The 23,348-nt window shown below is 33.2% G+C and overlaps 1 protein-coding gene across 5 annotated transcripts in view; it reads left to right on the plus strand.

Moving 5' to 3' along the window:
- PHTF2 (putative homeodomain transcription factor 2) overlaps positions 1-22,665 on the plus strand; it is a 125,611-nt gene extending 102,946 nt beyond the window's left edge. For 2 of the 5 annotated variants that reach the window (XM_049894300.1, XM_049894298.1), the window contains exons 10-18: positions 1,690-1,908; positions 8,123-8,251; positions 9,926-10,198; positions 10,424-10,555; positions 12,630-12,716; positions 17,028-17,183; positions 19,144-19,239; positions 19,552-19,677; positions 20,302-22,665. In XM_049894300.1, the coding sequence (XP_049750257.1) occupies positions 1,690-1,908; positions 8,123-8,251; positions 9,926-10,198; positions 10,424-10,555; positions 12,630-12,716; positions 17,028-17,183; positions 19,144-19,239; positions 19,552-19,677; positions 20,302-20,322 (1,239 nt within the window). In that variant the 3' untranslated portion in view covers positions 20,323-22,665. Of the gene's footprint in view, positions 1-1,689; positions 1,909-8,122; positions 8,252-9,925; positions 10,199-10,423; positions 10,556-12,629; positions 12,717-17,027; positions 17,184-19,143; positions 19,240-19,551; positions 19,678-20,301 lie in introns of those variants that run through there. The other 3 variants (XM_049894301.1, XM_049894302.1, XM_049894303.1) reach the window with 3 other exon arrangements.
- Positions 22,666-23,348: the final 683 nt, after the last annotated feature.

Here is a 23,348-nt window from a genome sequence, read left to right on the forward strand (position 1 = left end):
AAATAAGTAATTCTCCTCCCAAAGTACTCTGTCAACAAACTAGTATCCCAGTCTAATACCAACAGTCATCAACAATGTACCTCATTCATTCAAAATATTTTTGTTACCTGTGGTGAAGATGGCAAAAAATAAGTGGTTTCTGTCCTTTGTGGACTTAGTGTTTCGTGTGTTTGAGACTTAGGATCTATTTGAGAATATGAAATACACGAACATTTAGATAACACAGACAATATTATAAATGCTGAAAAACAACGCATAACATTGTCAAGTGAATATAAATAATAATAACTCAGTTTAGGGACAAAGTAATTACTCTAGGTAGAAGGCTTTAAATTAACATTTATTGAACCCCTGCTTTGTGCCACATTTGTATTGAAAGCCATGGTAGCTCATTCTATCTCAACACATCTTTAAGGTGGGTGGTTTTATTCCTTACTGGTAAATGAAGAAACTGAGGCTCAGAAATAAGGTAAGCCAGCTAGTAAGGGGTGGCGATGGTATTTTCCTGCCACTTTGTTGAATAGGATTTAGTAGAGAACCAGGTAGATGATAAGAGGTAGGAACATAATCAAAGGCAAGAATGGCAAAGAACAAGCCGTGTTGAGGGGCTACGGAGTGGCCTGATATCACTGGGAAGAAGGCTGTGTGGAGAAGTAGAAGACAAAGTCAAAAAGTAGCACGTTGTGGGAAAATGAACATGCTCAGTGAAGGAACTATAACTTTATCCAGGAGAGCAGTGGGAAGCCACAGAAGAATTTTGGTTGGAAGAGTGAAAGAGCAGCTGTACCTTAGGAAAGTTAATCTGGAAAGAGGGGGAAGGGCTTTCAGGTAGGGGCCAATTAGGCTTTTACAGCAGTCACAGTATAGATGATAAAGTCTGAACTCTGGTGGTAGCGTGGGAAAGAGAAAAAGCTAAATATAAAACGTTTTAAAGGTAGAATTCACAAATCTTGGTGACAGAGGACAGCAAAAAACCAATCCAAAAAATCTGAGCATTCTTGACTATAAGGATGGCTATTGCCATTTTCATTTAGTGCAAGTTCTTTTGAATTAATTTATAAAATTAGATTTTCAAAAAATAAAAATTTTGCTATATTTTGTACATTAAAAACTCCTAGGAAAAAATGAATTATTTAAAAAATTATTTAACTTGGACCTTTTAGTTTTTTACTTCTATTCCATAGATTATCTCAGAAATATAAATGACAGTTGTCTGCTTGGTCTAGATTATTTGTTAATTTTAATGTCAATTTATTGAGCTTCTATTTGAGAAACAAAAACAGTAGATAGATGAAAGTGTTGCTAAAAAAAGGCTAGAGTAAGAAAATAACACCAATAAACACATCAATTAAAATCAGTTATTTTTCACTGTGCAGTCCATGTAAATTTAGGCTGAACTTGATATGAAATTTAAGAGAAAACAAGCACAACCTTTACATTGTAGACAAGTAACACTAGCTGAGACGTTAAGTAAATTTCGATGTGAGGATATTTTGTTACCCCTTAAAACCTAACATGTATTTTTTTTAGTTTTGTTATCTATTTCACTGCCCTTTGACAGTATATTTGTTGTAGCAAATAGTAACAATATGTAGTTCCGAATGGGTTTTTTTTATAGTTCTGATAGAATCCTTTGAGTTGCAAAGGGTACATAAATTGTATTAATGTCAAAGAATATCTTGATTTCAGGATGCCCCTAAATCGGGTACTAGTTGCAGCTCTCGCTGTTCAAGTTCCAGACAGGATTCTGAGAGCACAAGGCCAGAATCTGAAACGGAAGATGTATTATGGGAAGACTTGTTACATTGTGCAGAGTGCCGTTCATCTTGTACCAGTGAGACAGATGTGGAAAATCCTCAGATTAATCCCTGTGTGAAAAAAGAATATAGAGATGACCCTTTTCATCAGGTTGGTTTACAGTGTTGGACTGTGTGGGGCTATCAGTCAAGCTCCTTTGAATATATATACAAATTTTACAAAGTGAAGAAAAAGCTTGCATTCATTTAAAATAATATTCCTGTTTTTTCTTTTTCTATGAACTGTGGTCTGACTTCATTAGAACATAGAATCTCAGTATTTATATTAGGGTTATGTCTCTTGCCTTGCAAACGTGTTCCTGAGAACTTGGTAAATGCAGTTTTGTTTAGATGCATTAATCCCTTTCTCAACACATTTACTGGTCCGATTCATGTATACCTGTGGCCTGAATTATCACCTGTAGGGTCATGATTTGCAAATTTACATCTCATGAATATCAGGTTTACCTCCTAGCACCTGTAGTAATGCTACCCAGTACAAATATAATGGGAGTAACATGTAATTTTAAATTTACTGGTAGCCACATTTAAAAAGTTAAATTAATTTTAATGCATTTTATTTAACACAGTATATTCAAAGTATTATCACTTCAGCATGTAACTAACATTAATGAAATATTTTACCTTTTTTTTTATAATAGGCCTTTGAAATCTGAACACTTAGAGCACATCTCATTTTACACTAACCACATTTCAAATGCTCAGTAGTCAGCCACATGTGAATAGTGGCTACCATATTGGACAGCACAGGTCTGTAGGATATCTTTACTTAAATGTCCCAGGAGTACCTCAAATGTAACCAAACTCCATTGTCTCTCCTAAATCTCTTTTTCCTCTTACATTCAAAATCTTGGTGAATGGCATCTCTATCCACCCACTCACCAATCCAGAAACTTGGTGGTCATTTTAGAGTCCTCACTCTCCTCACATTCTTCTCTCTTTCTTATCCACCTCCCCATCAAATCCTGTCAGTAAAACAAACAAGTAAACTCCTAGAACTAGAGATGGAAGGGCACTTCCTTAATCTGATAACAGGTAGCTATCAAAGAACCTTCTGAAAATCTGGCATATTTAATGGTGAATTTTAGAAACATTTCTGTTAAAGGCAGGAACAAGACAAAAATGCCCATTATCACTGCTTTTTCTCTCAAAATCCTAACAGCATGTTTGTCTGACTGTCTGTTTTTGGTTGAACTTAGACTGATGTAAAGTTCACATTAAGGAGGAAAATGTCAAGAATAGCAAATGTAACTTTAAAGTGCAACAAGGTTAGGGACTTTTCCTATTGGATATGAAAAATTTATTTTAAAGGTATAGTAATTAGGATAGTACGGGATAGAGATAAACAAATAGACCAACAGAACAGGATAGAAAGGCCAGTATAGATCCCCAGTATGTGACATAAGTGACATTATAAATCAGAAAAGAATGGACTGTTCAGTATATGGTTCTGGGTCAAATGATTATCCATATACTAAAATTTATTCCAGATAGTTCCCAAATGAAAAGCAAAACTAGAACATTTAGGACACATAGAAGAAACTCTTTGGTACTTTTGAATAGAGATGAATTTTTTAAACAAGATACAAGAAGCACAAACAAAAGATTGGGGTATGAAAAACCTGAATGTCTTAAAATTTAAAACTTCAGGCTACAATTTAAACCATAAATATTGATAAAGACAAGCCACAAACTAAGAGAATGTATTTGCAACACATTAACTATCAGAGCATTAACTTCAAGAACCGAGGGTACTGAGGAAGAAGTTCAAGGTGCACTGAAAGCATTAGCAAAAAACAAGCCTCCAGGAATTGACAGGATACCAAATGAGATGTTTCAATAAACATCTTGCAATGTCGTAAGTGCTCACACATCTATGCCAAGAAATTTTGAAGACAGCTACCTGGCCAACTGAGTGGAAAAGATATATTTGTGTCCATTCCAAAGAAAGACAATACAACAGATGTGGAAATTATTGAATAGTATCAATATCACATGCAAGTAAAATTTTGCTGATGATAATTCAAAAGCGATTGCAGCTGTACATCAAAAAGGGAACCGTCAGAAATTTAAGCCAGATTCAGAAGACGATGTGGAATGAGGGATATCATTGCTGATGTCAGATGGATCTTGTCTGATAGCAGAGAATACCAGATAAATCTTTACCTTTGTTTTATTGACTACACAAAGGCATTTAACTGTGTGGATTATAACAAATTATGGATAACATTGCGAAGAATGGGAATTTCAGAACACTTAATTTTGCTCATGAGGAACCTGTACATTGACCAAGAGGCAGTCGTTCAAACAGAACAAGGGGATACTGCGTGGTTCAAAATCAGGAAAGTTGTGTGTCAGGGTTGCATCCTTTCATCATACTCATTTGATCTGTACGCTGAACAAATAATCCAAGAAGCTGGACTGTATGAAGAAGAACACGGCATCAGGATTGGAGGAAGACTCATTAAGAACCTGTAACATGTGAAGAGGACTTGAAGCACTTACTGAGGAAGATCAGGACTACATCCTTCAGTATGGATTACACCTCAACATAAAACAGAAGTCCTCACAACTGGACCAATAAGCAATGTCATGATAAATGGAGAAAATATTGAGGATATCAAGGATTTGTTTTACTTGGACCCACAATTAGTGCCCATGGAAACAGCAGTCAAATCAAACGATGCATTGCATCAGACAAATCTGTTGCAAAAGACCTCTTTAAAGTGTTCAAAAGCAAAGATGCCACCTGGAGGACTATGGGTGCGCCTGGTCCAACCCATAATATTTTCAATTGCCTCATACACATGAGAAAGCTGGACAATGAGTAAGGAAGACCAAAGAAGAATTGACGCCTTTGAATTATGGTGTTGGTGAAGAATATTGAATATACCATGAAGTGCCAGAAGAATGAACAAATCTGTCTTGGAAGTACAGCCAAAATGCTTCTTAGACGCAAGGATGGTGAGACTTCATCTTAGGTACTTTGGACATGTTATCTGAAGGGACCGGTCCCTAGAGAAGGACATCACACTTGGTAAAACAGAGGGTCACTGAAAAAGAGGAAGACCCTCGATGAAATGGATTGACACAGTGAGTGCAGCAATGGGCTCAAACATAGCGATGATTGTGGGGATGGTGGAGGACCAGGCGGCATTTCATTCTTTTGTGTATAGGGTCACTATGAGTTAGAACCAACTCAATGGCACCTGACGATACAACAAGTCTATCACACCATTCTTGCTCCTTTTTTAATAAATTGATTTTCTTAAAATATTCTGTTCTGCATATCCTTAGTATTCTAAGCATACATTGGTTTTGATTTTGCATTAAAGACTTGGTTTTACACACATTTTTTATTCTCAGGCTTCTAAAAAAATAAGTTTACATTTTCAGCTTTAGTAGTAGCCAAGAAATGGAAATTAGCTTGCTTTAATAAAAAACTATCAGTATTTTCTTGTTTAACAAAAAAAAGTCTGTGTTAGGTCCAGAGGATCCTTTTCTGCGCGTACCATTAAGATAGGAAAATCCCCCGTAGTCATCACAGAGCATTTGAATCAATGTGTCCTAGTCAGAATGTTACCAGATTTGTATTGTTTGTTTGATTTTCTTTGTAAAATGTGGCTGAAAAATTTCCACAGGAGAAAAATTTTTCCCCTAATCATGACTGAATATATAATAAAATATAAAGTCGTATTCAAGTGAAATTCATTTTTAGCACATGAATCCAGATTTTAATGGCTAGTTCCCACAGTTGGAAACACCAGTAAAGTGATTGTCATGGTGAATTTTATGGAAGTAAAACATGCCACCATTTAAGCATTAAGCTTTTCAGGTAGTTTTGAATGAACTAGAAACAAAGCAGTTCAGATTTTAGATAGGATTAAGAACAAAGATTAAAAGAGTCCCAAATTTTAGTTTGAAAAACATACCAAGAAGAACCTATGTGATAAATTGGAATTGTTCATGCCGATGTTCTCCCTGGGCCTTTAAAGTGTTCCATGTGATGCTGCTCTCCGCGTACTGACTGGTACATGTTTCAACAAGACTGTCTTTGCTTATACATTTGACAAACATGCAGATAAAGAGTTTTTTAAAAAAATGACTCTTTAAATTCACCAGTTTCTAATTGCTGTCTTCTGCCTTTGGGTTTCTAGAAATAACAAAATGACATCAAATCCTGGTTAGAGTAGTTGAGCAAAATTTTTTGTTATGCTCTTTTGGAAGGACATTGAAGAGCTTTTTGATTTTTTATACCTGTCTTTAGGTTAATCTTCTTGGTATTGATATACCTTTCTTCATATAATTGGAAAGACCTTTAATTCACTGAGAGTTTAAAAAAAAAAAAAGGGCGGCAGCAGTAAAAAAAAAAAAAGCCTGTAAATCAGTGGTTGAAATCTGTTGCCTCTCAGGCTTAACACTTTTTATTTTAGCTTCTCACACCTCTTGTGTCTACCGTTTTGGTTCCATTATGTTTCAGAATTATTAAATTTCCGGGAAAGAGTCTGATACCCATTTTCTCACAAATGATTTCAATCCTGAACTAGAATATTTTGTTTGGGAATAAATTATAAAGTGTCATTTGAGGAATTAAGTTGATTGTTGATAACTAGTATCTTATAGCTCTTAAGACCCTTCAATAGTGAAATATATACTATGAAGTTAATATATATTAAAATTCTCTATCATTGGAAACCCTATAGGGATGCTATGAGTTGAAATTGACTCGACAGTACTGGGTTTGGTTTTTTTTTTTTTTTTTTTTTTTGTAATTGGAAGTGATTAAAAAATTTTAAATGAAACCCCTTCCTACCCAAATAATTAAATGTGAAAAAGAGCTTTGTCATTAGCATGACTACTGGTATTATGGTTGGCCTATAATTACTCATTAGTTTTTATTCTGTTTATAGTAAACATGATATAGCCTTATGTAAAGAAAAGTAGTGCGTGAGGTCAAAGAATTATTATTATTAATTTCTATCTCTGTTTTCTTAAATATTATTTCATTATTATTTTATAGTTTCAGTGGAAGTGAATCAATACATCTCTACTCCCGCTAGAGGAAAATGCTGTATTTCTTCAGTTTATGGAATCTTTACCATACTTCAATCACATTTTTGTCCTGAAAAAATAAATATAACTGGAGTAGCTTCTTCTGTTCATTGTTAGAAGATATTCTAATTAAATATAATGTAAAATTTGAATGCTAGAATGTCAAAGATCCATTTGTTTTTCCTGAGGTTGCTGTTAATGCCAAATCTATCATTTTATATAAAATGAAGAAAGTATGTCCATCTATAAAACATTGTAAGTTAGAAGTATCTTATTGTAAACAAATTCATTCCATTCCGGATCTAATTTTTTAGTGTTACTTCTCCCGTAAATGTCTGATAATCTAAAGGTTGGTGTTTCATTAATTTGTTGCTATCTTTAACCCAACCTCACTATCCTCTTCTGAAGTTCTATTCTTTTAATTATAAATCTCACAAGAAAAAATTCCAAACTTAAGCATCTGACTCTTTGTACTAAAACCTTCAATTTGTATTTTATGCCTTTTTCTGTTTGAAACATTGAAAGAGGGTTTATCTCCTTGTGAAAGATCTGTAATTCTGTGTGCTTCAGTTTGCAATATTTGCTCTATCTAGGGGGGGAAAAAAGCTATCTTTTGGAGATACGCTAAATTAAAATATCAGTAAAGTAGCTAAGTAAAATATTAAGGGTGGATTTTGTGAAGAAGAAACTCATTTAGGAAGAGATTATATCACTACCTGGTCTTTCAAAAAGGTTCAAATCTTAGCTGTTGTATTCTTTTGTATTGAATGGTCTTAAGTTAGAAAACCAGTAGTATGAACAACTTTATGTCCATTTGTCGTTTAATAATATTATATTAGTAGCTATGTAGACAGATTGAAAACTAAGCCCTTTTGCCAACACATTTTAGTGTATTTTTGAACAATAGGTTATCTAATATCTGTTATGGAAAGTTCTTGTACAATTTCTTATGTCATATATTTTATATTTAATGTATATGCTAGCTAGTTTTAATATAGAATTTTAGTATCACTGAAACAGTGTGTGTATAGATACAGATATTACAGATATATTTCTATTTATAAAATAGAAAATTTATGTTCTGTTTATAAAAAAATGATTCACCAGTTTCTATATTTTGGCAGTTAAAATTGTGTCTATGCACGCATATGTATGTGTATGTATACATGTATACACACACAACTTTATATATACATGAGATATATTTATGAAACATCATAAATGTATTCACCAAACCTGTTTATTTTTTATAGAGTCATTTGCCCTGGCTCCATAGCTCCCATCCGGGGTTAGAGAAAATAAGTGCTATAGTATGGGAAGGCAATGACTGCAAGAAAGCAGACATGTCTGTGCTTGAAATCAGTGGAATGATAATGAACAGAGTGAGTATTTAAAACTTATTCTTTTAGTTCAGGGGTAAGACTTGGTAATTATTAATATATTAAATAATTACTGGAATGTTATACTTATAACCTACTTATCTCATTTCTTCAAACTTAAAGAAGTTATTTGGGTGTATTTCGCTAAGTATATAATTTCAACAGTGGTTTGTCACCAAACCATTCTTACCTTTTAGTGTTTACATTCCTCTGCCCAAGTATAGAAGATACGACCTAAACTGTACTCTTAGGTTATTCTTTCTTTTGCTTTCAGTGGATCAAATTGAAGAAATGCTAGATACAAATGAGTGTTGATGCAGACTGATTTTTCTGCATCATTCTTATAGGCTTATTAATTATTACCCAAAACATGAAAGAAAAAAATCATGCTAAAAATTTGTATCCATACTTGCTTGTCTACTTAAATATATAGATTTAGCTAGTGATAAAAATCTTGAGTAGTTTGAAGAAGTAAAGGACAAATACTATGGATTTTAATTTTTGTGTCCGTTAAATTGTTTCCTTTTTCAGGTCATTACTCTTTGTAGATTTTACCTGATTTCTCTGAACAATTAGGCATGATCTCATTTGCAGCTCTAAATTTCTCTGGTACATTGTTATAGTAGAACTATTGTTTATACTTTATGTAGTACAGGAATTAAAATAAATAGGTCTAGAAATTAATATGCTCCGTATGACATATCTCAGAAACCCTGGTGGCGCAGTGGTTAAGTGCTACGGCTGCTAACCAAAGGGTCGGCAGTTCGAATCTGCCAGGCACTCCTTGGAAACTCTATGGGGCAGTTCTACTCTGTCCTGTAGGACCACTATGAGTCGGAATCAACTTGACGGCACTGGATTTTTGGTTTGGTTATAACATATCTCAATGTGAGCAATTAAAACTGTTTATTAGGAGTCTCTGGAGACTTGGATCTGCTTGGTGCTCTGTAACGTCCTACCTGTGAACTAGCAGATTACTTCAAGAAGTCTCATTTGCCTAATTTAGAATATGATTTTTAAAAGTTGTATTATACATTATATATAAAAAAAAAAACAGTCCTACCAGTCTAATATATTGGATACTGTTATATTTTCCCATTATTTAATTTCAAATTCTCTTTTTTTATTCCCCCCCCTTTTTTTCCTTTCATTTGTTCCCCCTCTCAAACTTTCTCTTCTAAAATGATTTTAGAATTTAAGGAGGTATTTATTTGTATATTGAGCTCTTTAATGAAAAAGAGCATTATAAATCAGTATAATCCTAGATTTTACCTTTAATGAATTGAACTTAGATGAACATGACCTCACCTCATTCTCTTTAATATTGCAACATTTATGAATATTTTTAACTTTTGAGATAATGCAATATATAGAATTTTTTTTTTTTTTTTGCCAAGATCTGGACAAGACTGAGATAGTCAATCCTTTTGCATTTATTTGTGAATTAACAATCTGATAATGAATTGTTTTTAAAAACTGAAGAAAGTGACCTACATATTGTATGCAATAAGCTCTTAAACTTGAATAAATTTAAAATTTCATTATTGATGTATTAAATATATTTTAACAAAATCATGTCAGCTATAAAGTAATGTTTAATAGGAGTTCATTTTACTATAGATAAAATTTCTAATAAATTTTCTTTTCTTTCTTATCTCTCTCTTTCTTTTTGTAAAGGTCAACAGCCATATACCAGGAATAGGATACCAGATTTTTGGGAATGCAATCTCTCTAATCCTGGGTTTAACTCCATTTGTTTTCCGACTTTCCCAGGCTACTGACTTGGAACAACTCACAACACATTCTGCTTCAGAACTTTACGTGATTGCATTTGGTTCTAATGAAGATGTCATAGTTTTTTCTATGGTTATAATAAGTTTTGTGGTTCGTGTGTCTCTTGTTTGGATTTTCTTTTTTTTGCTCTGTGTAGCAGAAAGAACTTACAAACAGGTTGGTATAGTAATATTCTGAGTAGAAAATTTTCATCCTTTTCATAATTTTCAAAATATTCATAAAGCATTTTAGTATTTTGTTAAATCATTTTGATGATCTGCTTTTTTATTTTCCAGTTTTTTTTTATATTAGTTAACAAAATATGACAACTCTTATTTTGTTGACTTTTGTTTTTCTGTGGTAATCTACTTGAAAATGAATCCTCATCTTAACCTTTTTCAGCGACTACTTTTTGCAAAACTCTTTGGACATTTAACATCTGCAAGGAGGGCTCGAAAATCTGAAGTTCCTCATTTCCGGTTGAAGAAAGTACAGAATATAAAAATGTGGCTATCTCTCCGTTCCTATCTTAAGGTAGAATGGCAGTGATAAAAGTAACCTTACGTACCAGCTCCCTCTGATAGGTCCTGTTTCTTTATCAATATGTATGCATGCCCAGGCGTATAGTCATATGCACTGACAAGGTGCTGAGTGGCCATACCTAGTGTTCTTTTCATTCCGCATTCAGAAATCCAAGATAAATGTTTAACTGGTACTTTATAGTAAGTCATTTGGAGTCTGAAAGGCAGAAATGCGTTTTCGGTAGATGATTCAAGGTCAGATTTTTCCAAATTTATCTTTGTTCATAAATCCTACCAACTTCTACTTATTTAAAAGTTGGATTAAGGATCTTGGTTCTTCATAGAATGGTTATCACAAGCCAGCAGAGGGAGCCCACTACTTAAAAAAGAAGTGAAATAATCAGAAAGTCTGTAATCAATGGCCTATTACTGTTCTAAAATATTTTTTATACCATTCTTTTTCTTTAACTTTTTTAATAATTTTCCTGATTATGGAGGTAAAATAAAAAAAAATCTAGGGGGAAGAGGAAAACATCTGAGTTACTTTGAGGAGACACTTTTTTCCTGAGCATTGGTTCTTTGTTGCATTAGGTAGCAGTGAATTTCATTATATATGGAATAATCATGCAAGTTCAAATGCTGCTTATTCAAAACACTATCTGGATCTTTACTAAAAGTTTACTGAAAGTTGACCCAAAGACCAAATATCCTCTGACACACCTAGACCTTTTTATTTTCAAGTTGACAATTAAAGAAGTAAAAAAAAATTTGCACTGTTTGTCTACCTTTGTATTTTAAAATTTATTCCTCTATTTATTACTTTAAAATTAAATTTAACTCATACAGTCTCCATCAGGAAATGCTAAAAGCTTACATAGAATATTTTTTCTCACTGACATTTCTGTTGTATGGAGGGATGATTATGAATTTTTATTTTCTGACTCAGTGAGAATCCATCCACAATTTCCCCTCCTTATCAAACCTAAGTAGTTATTGCATTCTTTTATAGGCTGATTATTTAGTAACTGGTTGTTCAGTGTTAATCACGTGCCATTCACTATGGATGAGATAAAAGGGACAGTCCCTCCCCTTAGGAGCTTACATTCCAGTGAAAGAAAAATGTAACCCCAGACCTGGAAATCATCCTTGCCACTTTCTTCCCTCTCTCATATTTCCAATATATAATTTATCACCAATTCCTATCCTTTCTGCTTCCAAAATATATCTTGAATCCATTTACTTCTCTTTGTTTCCATTTCCACTACCCTAATTAAAGCCATCAGTCATCAGTCTTGGTCTTGGTCTTCTAAAAATATAGAGTTAATCATATAATATTAAAAACTATTTGGAGATTTCCTATTGCTCTTAGGATAAAGAACAAAATCTTAACAGGGCTTATAAAACCCTTCGTGATCTAGCTCTTGCCGTATCTACCTCTCTAACCTCATCTTGAAATACTTTCCTCCCTGCCAGACTGGACTACTTCAGTTCTTTGAATGCATTATATTCCTTCCTGCTCTGTGTTCCTGTATGTGCTCTTCCTTCTGCTTAGAACACTGTCATATGCCATTATGCCCCTTAGTTTGTTGTACATACCACTTCCACAGGGAGATCTTCCAGGCTCACACTTCTGACGCTCAAATCTGAATTAGGCCTCCCTGGCCAGTTATGGCAAAGCATCTTATACCTTTCCTTCATAGCATTCGTCATAACTTACCACATATATCTGTGATTGTGAGCTTGACAGATATATGTGGTAAGTTATGGGTAGGAGCACGTCTGTTTTGTTCTCAGCTATATTTTTAGCACCTAGCACAGTACCTAGTTCTGAGCCAGTGCTCAAGAAATACTTGTTGAATAAGTGATTAGTGTTTGAAAATACAAAATAGTTGAAGTTATGCTAAGAATTCTATGCTGTATAGATACCATTTTCCCTATGTTGCAAATCCTTAGCAAATATTAACACTTTATAGTTAAAATCATCTGGCAAATTAGGTATATTTTCAATTTGTAAGCTATGATCAACTCTTAGCGAAAATTAGCTGTAAATTAGTAAATATATCTTAAAATGTTTCCGCTTTTTTCAGCGTCGAGGTCCTCAACGATCAGTTGATGTAATAGTTTCATCTGCTTTCTTGTTGACTATCTCAGTTGTATTTATCTGTTGTGCCCAGGTGAGTTGTTCCGTGTAGAAATTACACAATCAAATATATAAATACTAAGCTTGAGAAAGCTTTCTAATAATTAGTAATCAAAGTAAGCCAAAGTTTTGAAATTCATCTTTTGTAATTTATTTTTTTCAGTAGACAAAATAAGTGCATCTTATTCATCTCTATGCCATGAACAGTGGCTAGCATATAATCAGATGTCTGTTGAATGAACATACAGTAATGATTTTTATCTACAGACCATCTAATTTTCCTTATTTTCAAAACCAAGCTTATGAGTGTCTAGAGTTATGCCATTGTTTCAGATTTTCTCTGAATCTCTGATTTATTCAAGTTTAATATTCTTTTAATGTCATATCTCGGAATTGTCACTATGACTGGACTGCCATAAGCTGTGAAAAAGAGTTCTCAGTGACGAAGATTAATCAGGAAGCACCAAAGTGTCTTAGGATATGTAATACACTATAGAATAGAATGCGAACTTCCATTTTAACTAGTAAGACGTTCTAGATAACCTGAAAACTCTTCTGTCTTAAAACGCCAAACAGTTGAAGAATACATATGCTAAAATTGAAGAATACATATTCTTTTTAAACACAAGGACAGTTTATAAAAATTGCCCATGTACTGGGCTACAAACTAATCTCAACTAATACCGAATGTCTGACATCATACAGGCCATTTGATCTAGCTGTAATGCAGTCAAGTTAGAAACCAGTAGCAACAAAGGTCATACATTTGGAATTTTTAAACACTTTTAAATAAATTTTTAAAAGATAAAGAATATTAAACTGTAAATAATGACATAATTGAAAAATTTTTAAAGGATACTAGTATGAATTACATTCTGCCATTGAAGTTGAAAGCTTAGGTGAACAATTTTGTAGGAATACATAATTTATTAGAACTGAATTAAAAAAAAAAAAGGAAAACCAGAGAAGACCTATAATCATAATGTAGTACTTGATTTCAGTAATCTACCACTAGTAAAAACCTTCCAGACCCATGTGGTTTTACAGGGGAATTCTGCCAAATATTCAAATAAACAGATAATCCTAATCTTACATAGAAGATATAAAGACTAGAAAGAGGGGAATATTCCCCAACTCATTTTACTAGGCTGATATAATCTTGAAGTAGAAGATGCTTAATGAGATAGATTGACACAGTGGCTGCAACAGTGGACTCAAGGATAACAATGACTGTGAGGATTGCAAAGGACCAGACAGTGTTTCGTTCTGGTGTACTATGAGTCGGAACCGACTTGACAGCACCTAGCAGCAACAACAATGTAACCTTGATAGCAACACCAGAAAAACAGTATGAAAATGTGAGCTAATTTCACTTACTTAGATGCAAAATTCCTCAACAAAAATACTAGCAAACTGAAGCCAGCAATGTAATGAGGATAAATACACTCTGACCAAGATAGTTTATCCCTGAAATGCAGAGATTTTTTTTTAATGTTTTACTTTTGATGAAAATACACACATCAGAACCTATTCCCATTTTCACAGTTTCTAGAGATAAATCAGTGACATTGGTTATGCTCTTCACATTGTGACAATATTCACATTATTTCTGTTCTAGTTGTCTCACTCCCGTTAACTTAAACTTCCTGCCTTCCAGTCTTCTCATCTATGTTTTAAAATAGTTGTTGACCTTTTGGTCTTTATATAATTTTTTTTTTTTTTTAAGGACACAATACTCAAAGGTGACAGTCATCACTTTTTGACCTGTTACTTTAGTTTAAAGGTGACTTAAGGTGATAGTTTCAATTCAAGGTTTGAAGAGTAACTCAGGGCCATAGTCATGAGGGCTCCTCCTTCCTCAGTAGGTCTGGATTCTTTAAGAATTTGAAGTTCTGTTCCACAAAATGCAGAACTTTTCAACATTAAAAAATATAAATGTAGTTTTAGCTTCTTTAGTGGATAAAAGAGAAAACGTGATCACCTCAATAAATGCAGAAAACAAATTGGTAATATTCAATGATGATTCACAAAACAAGGAATAGAAAGTATACCCTCAGTCTGTTAAAGGAATATCTTTCAGCACTTGGAGCAGACATTGTACATAGTGTTACCTTAGAGGTATTTCCTTTAAAATCAGGAACAAGACAAACATACCTTTACTCCCACTTCTAGTCAGCATTTTGATGGAGATTATTAACCAGCTAAGTAAGACAGGAAAAAGAAATAAATTATATAAAAATTGGAAAGGGAAAAAAGAAGTCATAGACTATGATTGTCTATATAAAACATCCAAGTGACTTTACAAATTATAAAAAAATGCGAGTTTAGCAAGGTTGCCAGGTACAAGATCAACATAAAAAAATCAATTTTGTACCTGTAAGCCAGAGATGAGCAAACTTTTTCTGTAAAAGGCCAGATGTTAAATATTTTAGACATTCTGTTACATGTACAGTCTCCGTCATGTCTTCTTGTTAAGAACCCTTTAAAAAATGTAAAAGTCATTCTTAGCTCCAGGGCTGAACAAAAACAGGCCTCAGGCCACATCTGGCCCATGGACCAGAATTTGTTGATTCTTGCCATACACAGGAAAAAATAATTACAAACCATAAGAGATGTCATTCTCAATAAGAATAACTCTAACAAAAGATGTGTAGGACTGTAAGGGGAAATATGAAACTTTACTGAAAGTTATGAAAGAAGCTACATAATGTTAACGGACAGAAATACTCAGTTTTGTATCAGTTCTCCCCAGGTTAATTTATAAATTTATAAATTCTAATATGATTCCAATACATTGATAGAGCCTGTCAAGTTTTCTAAAATTCATCTGGAAGCACAAAGAGCCAAGAAGAGCTCATATAATTTTGAAGAACAAGTTGCCTTACCAGAAATATAGACTTATTTTAAAGTTATAGAAAGAAACTCCTGGTTTCAGTATAAGTATAGAATGACCAATTGGATGAAACAGTGCTACAGATGCACACATATATAGGAACCTGATTTTGATAAGATGGCATTATAAGTCAATGCAGGAAGGCTTTACTTAATGGAAAAGAATAAAATTGGAGTCTTACTTCACCTCATACATAAAGATAAACCCCAGGTAGATTAAAGACCTAAATGTGAAAAACAAAAATTTTAATTTGATTGCAAGTAAAAATTAAAACATTTATTTGTACTACAAAAGATAATGTAAAAGAAAAGCCAGAGACTGGAAGAAAATATTGGCAAAACATGACTTAAATAGAATTGTTGTACAGAATATATAAGTAACTTCTATAAATCAGTAAGAAAAAACAGACAACCCAGTAGAAAAAGAGTAGATATTGACTATTAGAAGGTAGATTATAGAAGAGGAAACCCAGTGACCAATAAGCATATGAAACATATTTAACTTCCGAAGTCATCAAGAAAGGTAAAATTAAAGCAACGAGAGAATATTTCACACCCCTGAGGTTGGCAGATGTTAAGAGGTTGAATTGTATCAAGTGTGGACACAGATGAAGATAAGGGAGCTCTGATACACTGCTGGGAGTATAAATTGGTACAACAGTTTTAGAGACAAATCTGCAGTATCTAGGCACTGGGTCTGGGAATAAAGCTGAAGATGTGGATTTCCAAGGACCCAGCAATATTACTCCTAGATATTAACTTCTAGAGAAATTTTTCATGCGTACACAAGGAGGCGCATGTAAAAATGTCTATTGCAGCATAGTTTGTAATAGGGAAAATTGGAAACAATATAAATGTTGATCAGTAGATTTAGGCCAGTAATTGTGGTTGATTCAGTTAATACTTTTGCTGTAATTACCTTATAGGAGTTAGAATGAGTGAACTTAGAGCTTAGGTATATCAACATGTGTAAATCTTGGAAAAATTGTTCAGGGGATTAAAAAGCATATTGAAGAATGATGTGAACAAGGTGATAACATTTATATAAATTTTTTAAAATATATAAAACAATCTAGTTTAAGGATGTACATATTGCTAAACTATAAAAAGATAAACACAAAATTCATTACACCTAGGGGTGTGGGGGGAAGAAGAGGAATGAGGATCAAGGAAAACTTAAAGAGACTTCAGCTAAATCTATAATCTTATTTTTCAAAAATCTGAAAGAAGTATTACAAAATGTTAAGAGTTGACAAAATTGGGTGAGTCCTCATGGGTGTTGATTACATTTTACTTTTGGTATCCTTGAGATATTTCATAATATATGTAGAATGATTTTCAAATGTAATACTACATTTATGATTAATTTGTATGCAGTAAAATGTTTTTTTCTTTCAAAAAAATTGAATCACATTGCTTTTTCCTGTTTCCTTTTTTTTTTTTAACCTTTTAGCTGCTTCATGTGCATGAAATCTTCCTTGATTGTCACTACAATTGGGAATTGGTAATCTGGTGCATCTCATTAACACTTTTTCTCCTAAGATTTGTTACCCTTGGATCAGAAACAAGTAAAAAATATAGCAATACCTCAATATTACTTACTGAGCAGGTATGAATGCATGGTTAATATGTTATAAATTAATGTCTGTAAACTAAAATGTTTTCATTTACTTCCTGTTTTTCAGGAACATGTTTTATTAGAATAAAGCCCTTTGTGTTACAAAGCAAAAATCAAAATTTGATAGAACTCAAGCCATTCTTCAGTGTTTCTGCTTTGTCTCAGATTTCAAATTTAATCTACTCTTTTCGTGTTCCATTTTCATTCAGCAAGAAGGAAGTACCATTTATAGAAATTATGGATTTTAAATCATTAATGCGATGTTTATTTCACAATATTGCAAAGACATATTTGAATAAGTATAAATTTTTATTTGAATGGAAAACCAAGAAAACCAAACCTGCTACCATCAAGTCGATTCCAACTCATAGCAACTCTATAGGACAGAGTAGAACTGCCCCATAGCGTTTCCAAGGAGTGCCTGGTGAATTCGAACTGCCGACCTTTAGGTTAGCAGATATATCTCTTAACCTCTACGCCACCAGGGTTTCCGTTGGGATGGAAGAATAAAGCATAGTAATTATGATGATTATCTGTGTTTGGTATGAATTTGTTAAATATGTTCCTCTCACTATTTCATAGAGATTATAAAAAGAAACTTACTGCCAAAGAACTTGTAGAATATTTTAGTGAGGGATAGCTTGATTTCAGAGGAGCCTTGGTTGCGCAACAGTTAAGAACTTGGCTGCTAACCAAAGGTTCAAGGTTTGAATCCACCCAGTGGCTCCATGGGAGAAAGACCCGTCGATCTGCTTCCTTAAAGATTACACCCAAGACTTTACGGGGGCAGTTCTACTTAGTCACTTGGGGTTGCTATGAGTCAGAATCAACTCAACAGCATCTAACAACAACAAATTCAAATGAGGAACAGGTAAGCTGGTCAAATGAATTCAATTAAAGGGAAAGAAGAAAGCGATCAACAATGAGAAATTCCAAGGAAATATAGTTGGGCCTCATGGGGGAGCCTTGGTGGCGCAGTGGTTGAGAGCTCGGCTACTAACCAAAAGGTACACAGTTCAAATTCACCAGCCACTCGTTGGAAACTGTATGGGGCAATTCTGCTCTGTCCTATAGGGTTGCTATGAGTCAAAATCGACTTGACGGCAATGAGTTTTTTTTTTTTTTTTGGCCTCTTGGGAATTGGACAAAAGCAGCCATTTCCTCTGTCTTGCTCTGAGCTGTATTGTTTCTCATTTCTGTTACTTTCTATACCTTTGTTCCATTTACCTCTCTATATACTTGCTACTCTCTATAATTTTGGTTTACACATGGTTTTGACTTGCCTCAGCCAAAATGATTCTACACTTTACTAACTTTTCAGCTCATGCTCCTACATTATATGACAAATAGTGGGTTAGTCCCACCAGCCAGTGTATTGACTGTCTTTGATGTGGGATTACACCCCAGCCAAATTAGCTGTGGCTTCCAGAGTGAGGATGGGATGGTAGTGTCAAGTGGAAAAAGCACAGTTGCCCAAGTCTGCCCCCTCTATGGGCTGAATTAGAGGATTTTTCAAAGAAGATAACTGTGGACAGGCGAGGCACCTCTAAATTTTCTGTTAGAGTGGATAAAGATACCCAGAGATTTCACATCTGCTGAAGTTACTTTTAAGATAAGTCACAAATCAATTGATTTAGTTTTAGTCTAATTATTTTATTATTATTTAAATTGATTTGGCTCCAGGACTAAAGTATATCACCATTATGTAATGCCATCCAGCTTTTTTGTTTTGTTTTTGCTTTTAATTACATTTGAAAGGTGTTTTAATAACTGTTTTTCTTATTATAAGTTTATTTGAGGAAACTTGGAATGCACAGTAAAGTATAAAGGATAATATTAAAATAACCTGTAATCTAAACACCCAGAGAGCCACTATTATTATTTTAATGAATATCTTCCAAATTTTTAAAAATCTGTAGAATTTTAATTGTTTACTCTCTTTTTATAAAAGATAAACCTCTACTTGAAAATGGAGAAGAAGCCTAACAAGAAAGAGGAACTGACACTAGTGAATAATGTTTTAAAACTGGCTACCAAACTACTAAAGGTAAGACAGTTAAATATGGAATACAATAAAATGCTGTTCTGACATTGTATCTTGTGGATCATACCTTGTATTTGGTTTTAGTGATTATTCAGATTGTTTCCAAATTTGTATTTGATCACATTCACATAAAATTAAAAGTCCGTTTTCTTATTTCAACTGTAACCAAGTTTATTCTTTCTAAAAGTACCCTTAATTTGTAACTTTATTTTTTGAAACATTTTTTAAAATCTTAGTTGTGTGTTTTCATATAATTTAACTGATAATTCCTAGTGAATCTGGGGCTCCTAAATTTTTGTCTTCCCTCTCTTCTAGGAATTGGATAGTCCCTTTAGATTATATGGGCTTACAATGAATCCGCTGCTTTATAACATTACCCAGGTGGTCATCCTGTCAGCTGTTTCTGGTGTTATCAGTGACTTGCTTGGATTTAATTTAAAGGTAAGAGCTTGCAAGCATTATTTCTTAGTACTCTGTTGTATTTTTGTGACATTTATTTTGCTCTAGCACTCTTTTGAGATCTCACATGCACAGTAATGGAGTCGTTTTGATAATTGTATATAGAGTTAGTGAAAATAATTTCACATTTAATTTCAAAGAATAATAAATATTCTTGGCTCATAATGCTTACGTAACTCCTAATATGGAACAGTGTTCATTACAAATAGGACTCTTGTGTAGGATAAGTATTTATTTTTGCTCATATAACCGGAATCTAATTTAGATGACAAAAAAGAAAAGCCCTATTTCTTTTTTTTGGCAAAAGGTTGTATTACATATCTATATAACAATACATATACTCCTCTATCATATGTATAACTAACTGTGAGTAAGTGATAATCACATTAAACAAATAGTGTGTATTGTCATTTCCCAGTAAAAGAAAGGAGAAATCGATTTTCACTTTTTTAAGATGAATTCTTCTTCAGAATGAATGGATAAAAGAGTTAAATATGAGAACTTATACTTGTTTATGAATGAAATTTAAGAAATAGTACTATGTGGTATAATTTTATAAATTAGGATATTAAAACTGTCTCTAATGGTCTTTTATATTTTCTCTAGCTGTGGAAGATCAAATCATGACAATTCAGAGAAAAGATGTAGCCACTTTTCCAGAATAAGAGTACCGACTAAGCTGCCTGAAAGCAGTTACTGGTTCTTTGCTTCAGGAGTCTCAGCTGGGAAATTGAAGTGTTTACATCAGACTGTCTTGTGCAATTCTTATATTTATTTTACTTGTCCACTGTTTTTTACATTTATTTTAGTCTTTATGTATTATTTTTAAGCATTGATGTATACGTAGTTGTTGAAAGGGTGATAAAAATGATATCCAGTTACTTGAGATCCTGGTAATTGCTCATAAGTAATTGATAAAATTACAAATTCTGAAAACAGAAGCCATTGCTAAGCACTGTTTCTCCATCAATGCCGTGAACTTGCCTTACTTGAGGAAAAATTCTCGAATTGCTTTGGACTCAGCTAAGCAAATATAGCATTTTCTTCAGTAAATCAAGATCCAGTCAGGATTTTTCTTGAATTATTTTGGAACAATGCCAGGATCTATATTGATGAAGCTGCAGTTTAAGCACCCTTCAGTATTAATATATATGGTGTTACATAACAGGTCAACAAGTGCTCTTTGATGATAAAACTCTTAATAGAGCAATAATTGTAAATGGTTACCATACTGTAAGATTTTTTGATAAAAATTAACTAGTAATAATTGTATTTATTTGAAACACTGGGCTGTTTGCACAGCTCCAACTGTGCATGCTCAAAATGTGCACTTTTTAAAATTGTTCCTTTTAATGTACATCTTTGTATGGGATATGTTATAGTGTACTAGGGCATGATATGGTATCCTTCTGAGTGAGGTATATACTCATCTCACAAGTGAAGTGCCTATTGATATTATTAAAGTATATTACGTTTACTCAAGTAAAATAATTTTCTCCCCATGGTACACTATAGTGTATGCTGTTCAGATCATGTTCAAATGGATACCTTAAGTTTAAGGGTAAGAACCAATAAAATATTATTCTGATTTTCTAGTTTTAAAACTATTTCCAGTTTTTCAGAAAAGACCACTTTAGCTTACAAATTCTTTCCTCTAAACTTAATCTGGTGCATCTCCCCCCACCCCCCGTTATATAAGGGCTATTTTAGATGCTTTTCACCTAGAAAATTAACCCCTTCCAACACTTCGTCAAGTGTCTGAGTATTTATCATGTCGGCATGCTAGGTAAATGGGCAAATATGACAGTATCTGACATTGGACCTTGATTTTAAGTTGTTATATTTGTACAATCAAGAGTGTTTTAGGAATTCCATGAAACATGAACTGGTTTTGAGATTTTTTTTTTTTTTAAACTGGGCATCAGATTTCTAAAACAAAGAATTTATTTGAAACAATCCAGAATTTTCTTGGTGCAAAGTGTATCATGTTGAATATCCTCACATTTTTTACAATGTATTAGGGAATTGAAAACAATTAGCTGTAGATGATTGATTTGATTGGTGCAGTTCTAATCCCCAAATCATAATTTTCAGATCAGGAATGTGTGGCAAACAGAGCCAAGTCATACCACTTTGCTCTTACCATTCCTTTTGATCTGCCTCAATTCAGCCTCATTGTGTAGTGTGTTTCTTTTCTATAGAAAACAACAAAAAAGCATTTTGTTTTATTTGCTTGGGTTCAAATATGTTTAATAATGACCAAAGTGCATTCTGAGTTTTTTCAAGGAATGTATTACGGGAGCTTTAAGAACATATTTTCTCATGTGAAAAATTAGGCTTTGTGTAATATGTTTCTTCTTCCTCTATTGTCTAATGTTGAGGTTGTTTTTAGGAATTCTATTTTATAAGCTTTTTTCAAAATAAGGTACATACCTATACAGAACTGAACATTTTGCACAGAATATACTGAATATATTTTGAGAAAAAAAGTACAGCATGAGTTCTGTTAGGAATAAAAGATGAAACTATTGTATCTCACAAAAAAAAAAAAAAACTTATTTCAGAATGGAAGTATTTTTGAGAAAAGTAGTTGAGTATACTGATTTAAGAAAATGTTTTAGATATTCATTTTAAAGTTGGGAGTTGATTTATTAAGTACAAAATACCTCTCAACAACTCATTAATAATACGTTGAATTGTGTCACTAAGGTGGGCAGCAGTGGAATACTAAAGGAAAGTTTGTCATTTTAAGCAGTTTTAGAACATTAATGGTGGAACTGTTTTCAAAGCAGAAAAACTGACATTGCTGCCTTTAAGAATATCATGAATGTAAGAAATTGTAACATATTGCATAATACAAAAAAGGCAGTTCAAAGAATTGTAACAGATATTGTGTGTTAACTGTCTCTTTGGCACATGTTATATCTGAAAGTTTGAACACGAGTTTCAAATAAAACATTCTATAACTGACAGTGTTAAACTAGAGGATTTTTTTTTTGTTTTCTTTTGGTAATTTTTAAGTCATATACACATTTCTATGGTAATTTGTGTTTACTGTAACATAAACTTTATAACTGTTAGATTTGGGGAGGGTGGAAATAAACTTTTTACAACTTGCGAACATTTCAGATTTTGTTATGATTCTTAGAACATGAAAAAACAGTAAAACAAACTCAGGACTCTTTGATCACCAAACTGCTGTGACGCCATTAACGTATGTTTGTTTTTGAATACAGAAAGCTTTCTGTGGCCTGGCATATTAAAACTCAGAAGAATAAACGGTGAATTTTAAACTATTTTGCCAAAACTATTTAGCATGAGACATCATAGCCAACAATAGGATGGTTAAGTATTCTAATATTTCTATTATCTGATTGTTAAAAGTGTTCATATGGCTTAAATTAATCAGGGACTATCACTTTCAAACTTAGTTTCAACTTAAAATTGGTTCTTCTAATGAATCTCTCTTCAGACTTCAGAATTTGGCAAGGTGATTTGCACCTTTTCCATATGTATTTCATTAGGAACATTAATTCTCAACCTCTTTTCTATATAAAGGATACCACATACGCTTATTGATAGCAATGGTTCCCTGTAGTACTTACCTCTTTGGGGAGGGGAAGCTGGGAGTGTAGAAGGGGGCTATGGATATT

This window comes from Elephas maximus, chromosome 8 (genome assembly GCF_024166365.1).
Source record: "Elephas maximus indicus isolate mEleMax1 chromosome 8, mEleMax1 primary haplotype, whole genome shotgun sequence".
NCBI lineage: Eukaryota > Metazoa > Chordata > Mammalia > Proboscidea > Elephantidae > Elephas > Elephas maximus.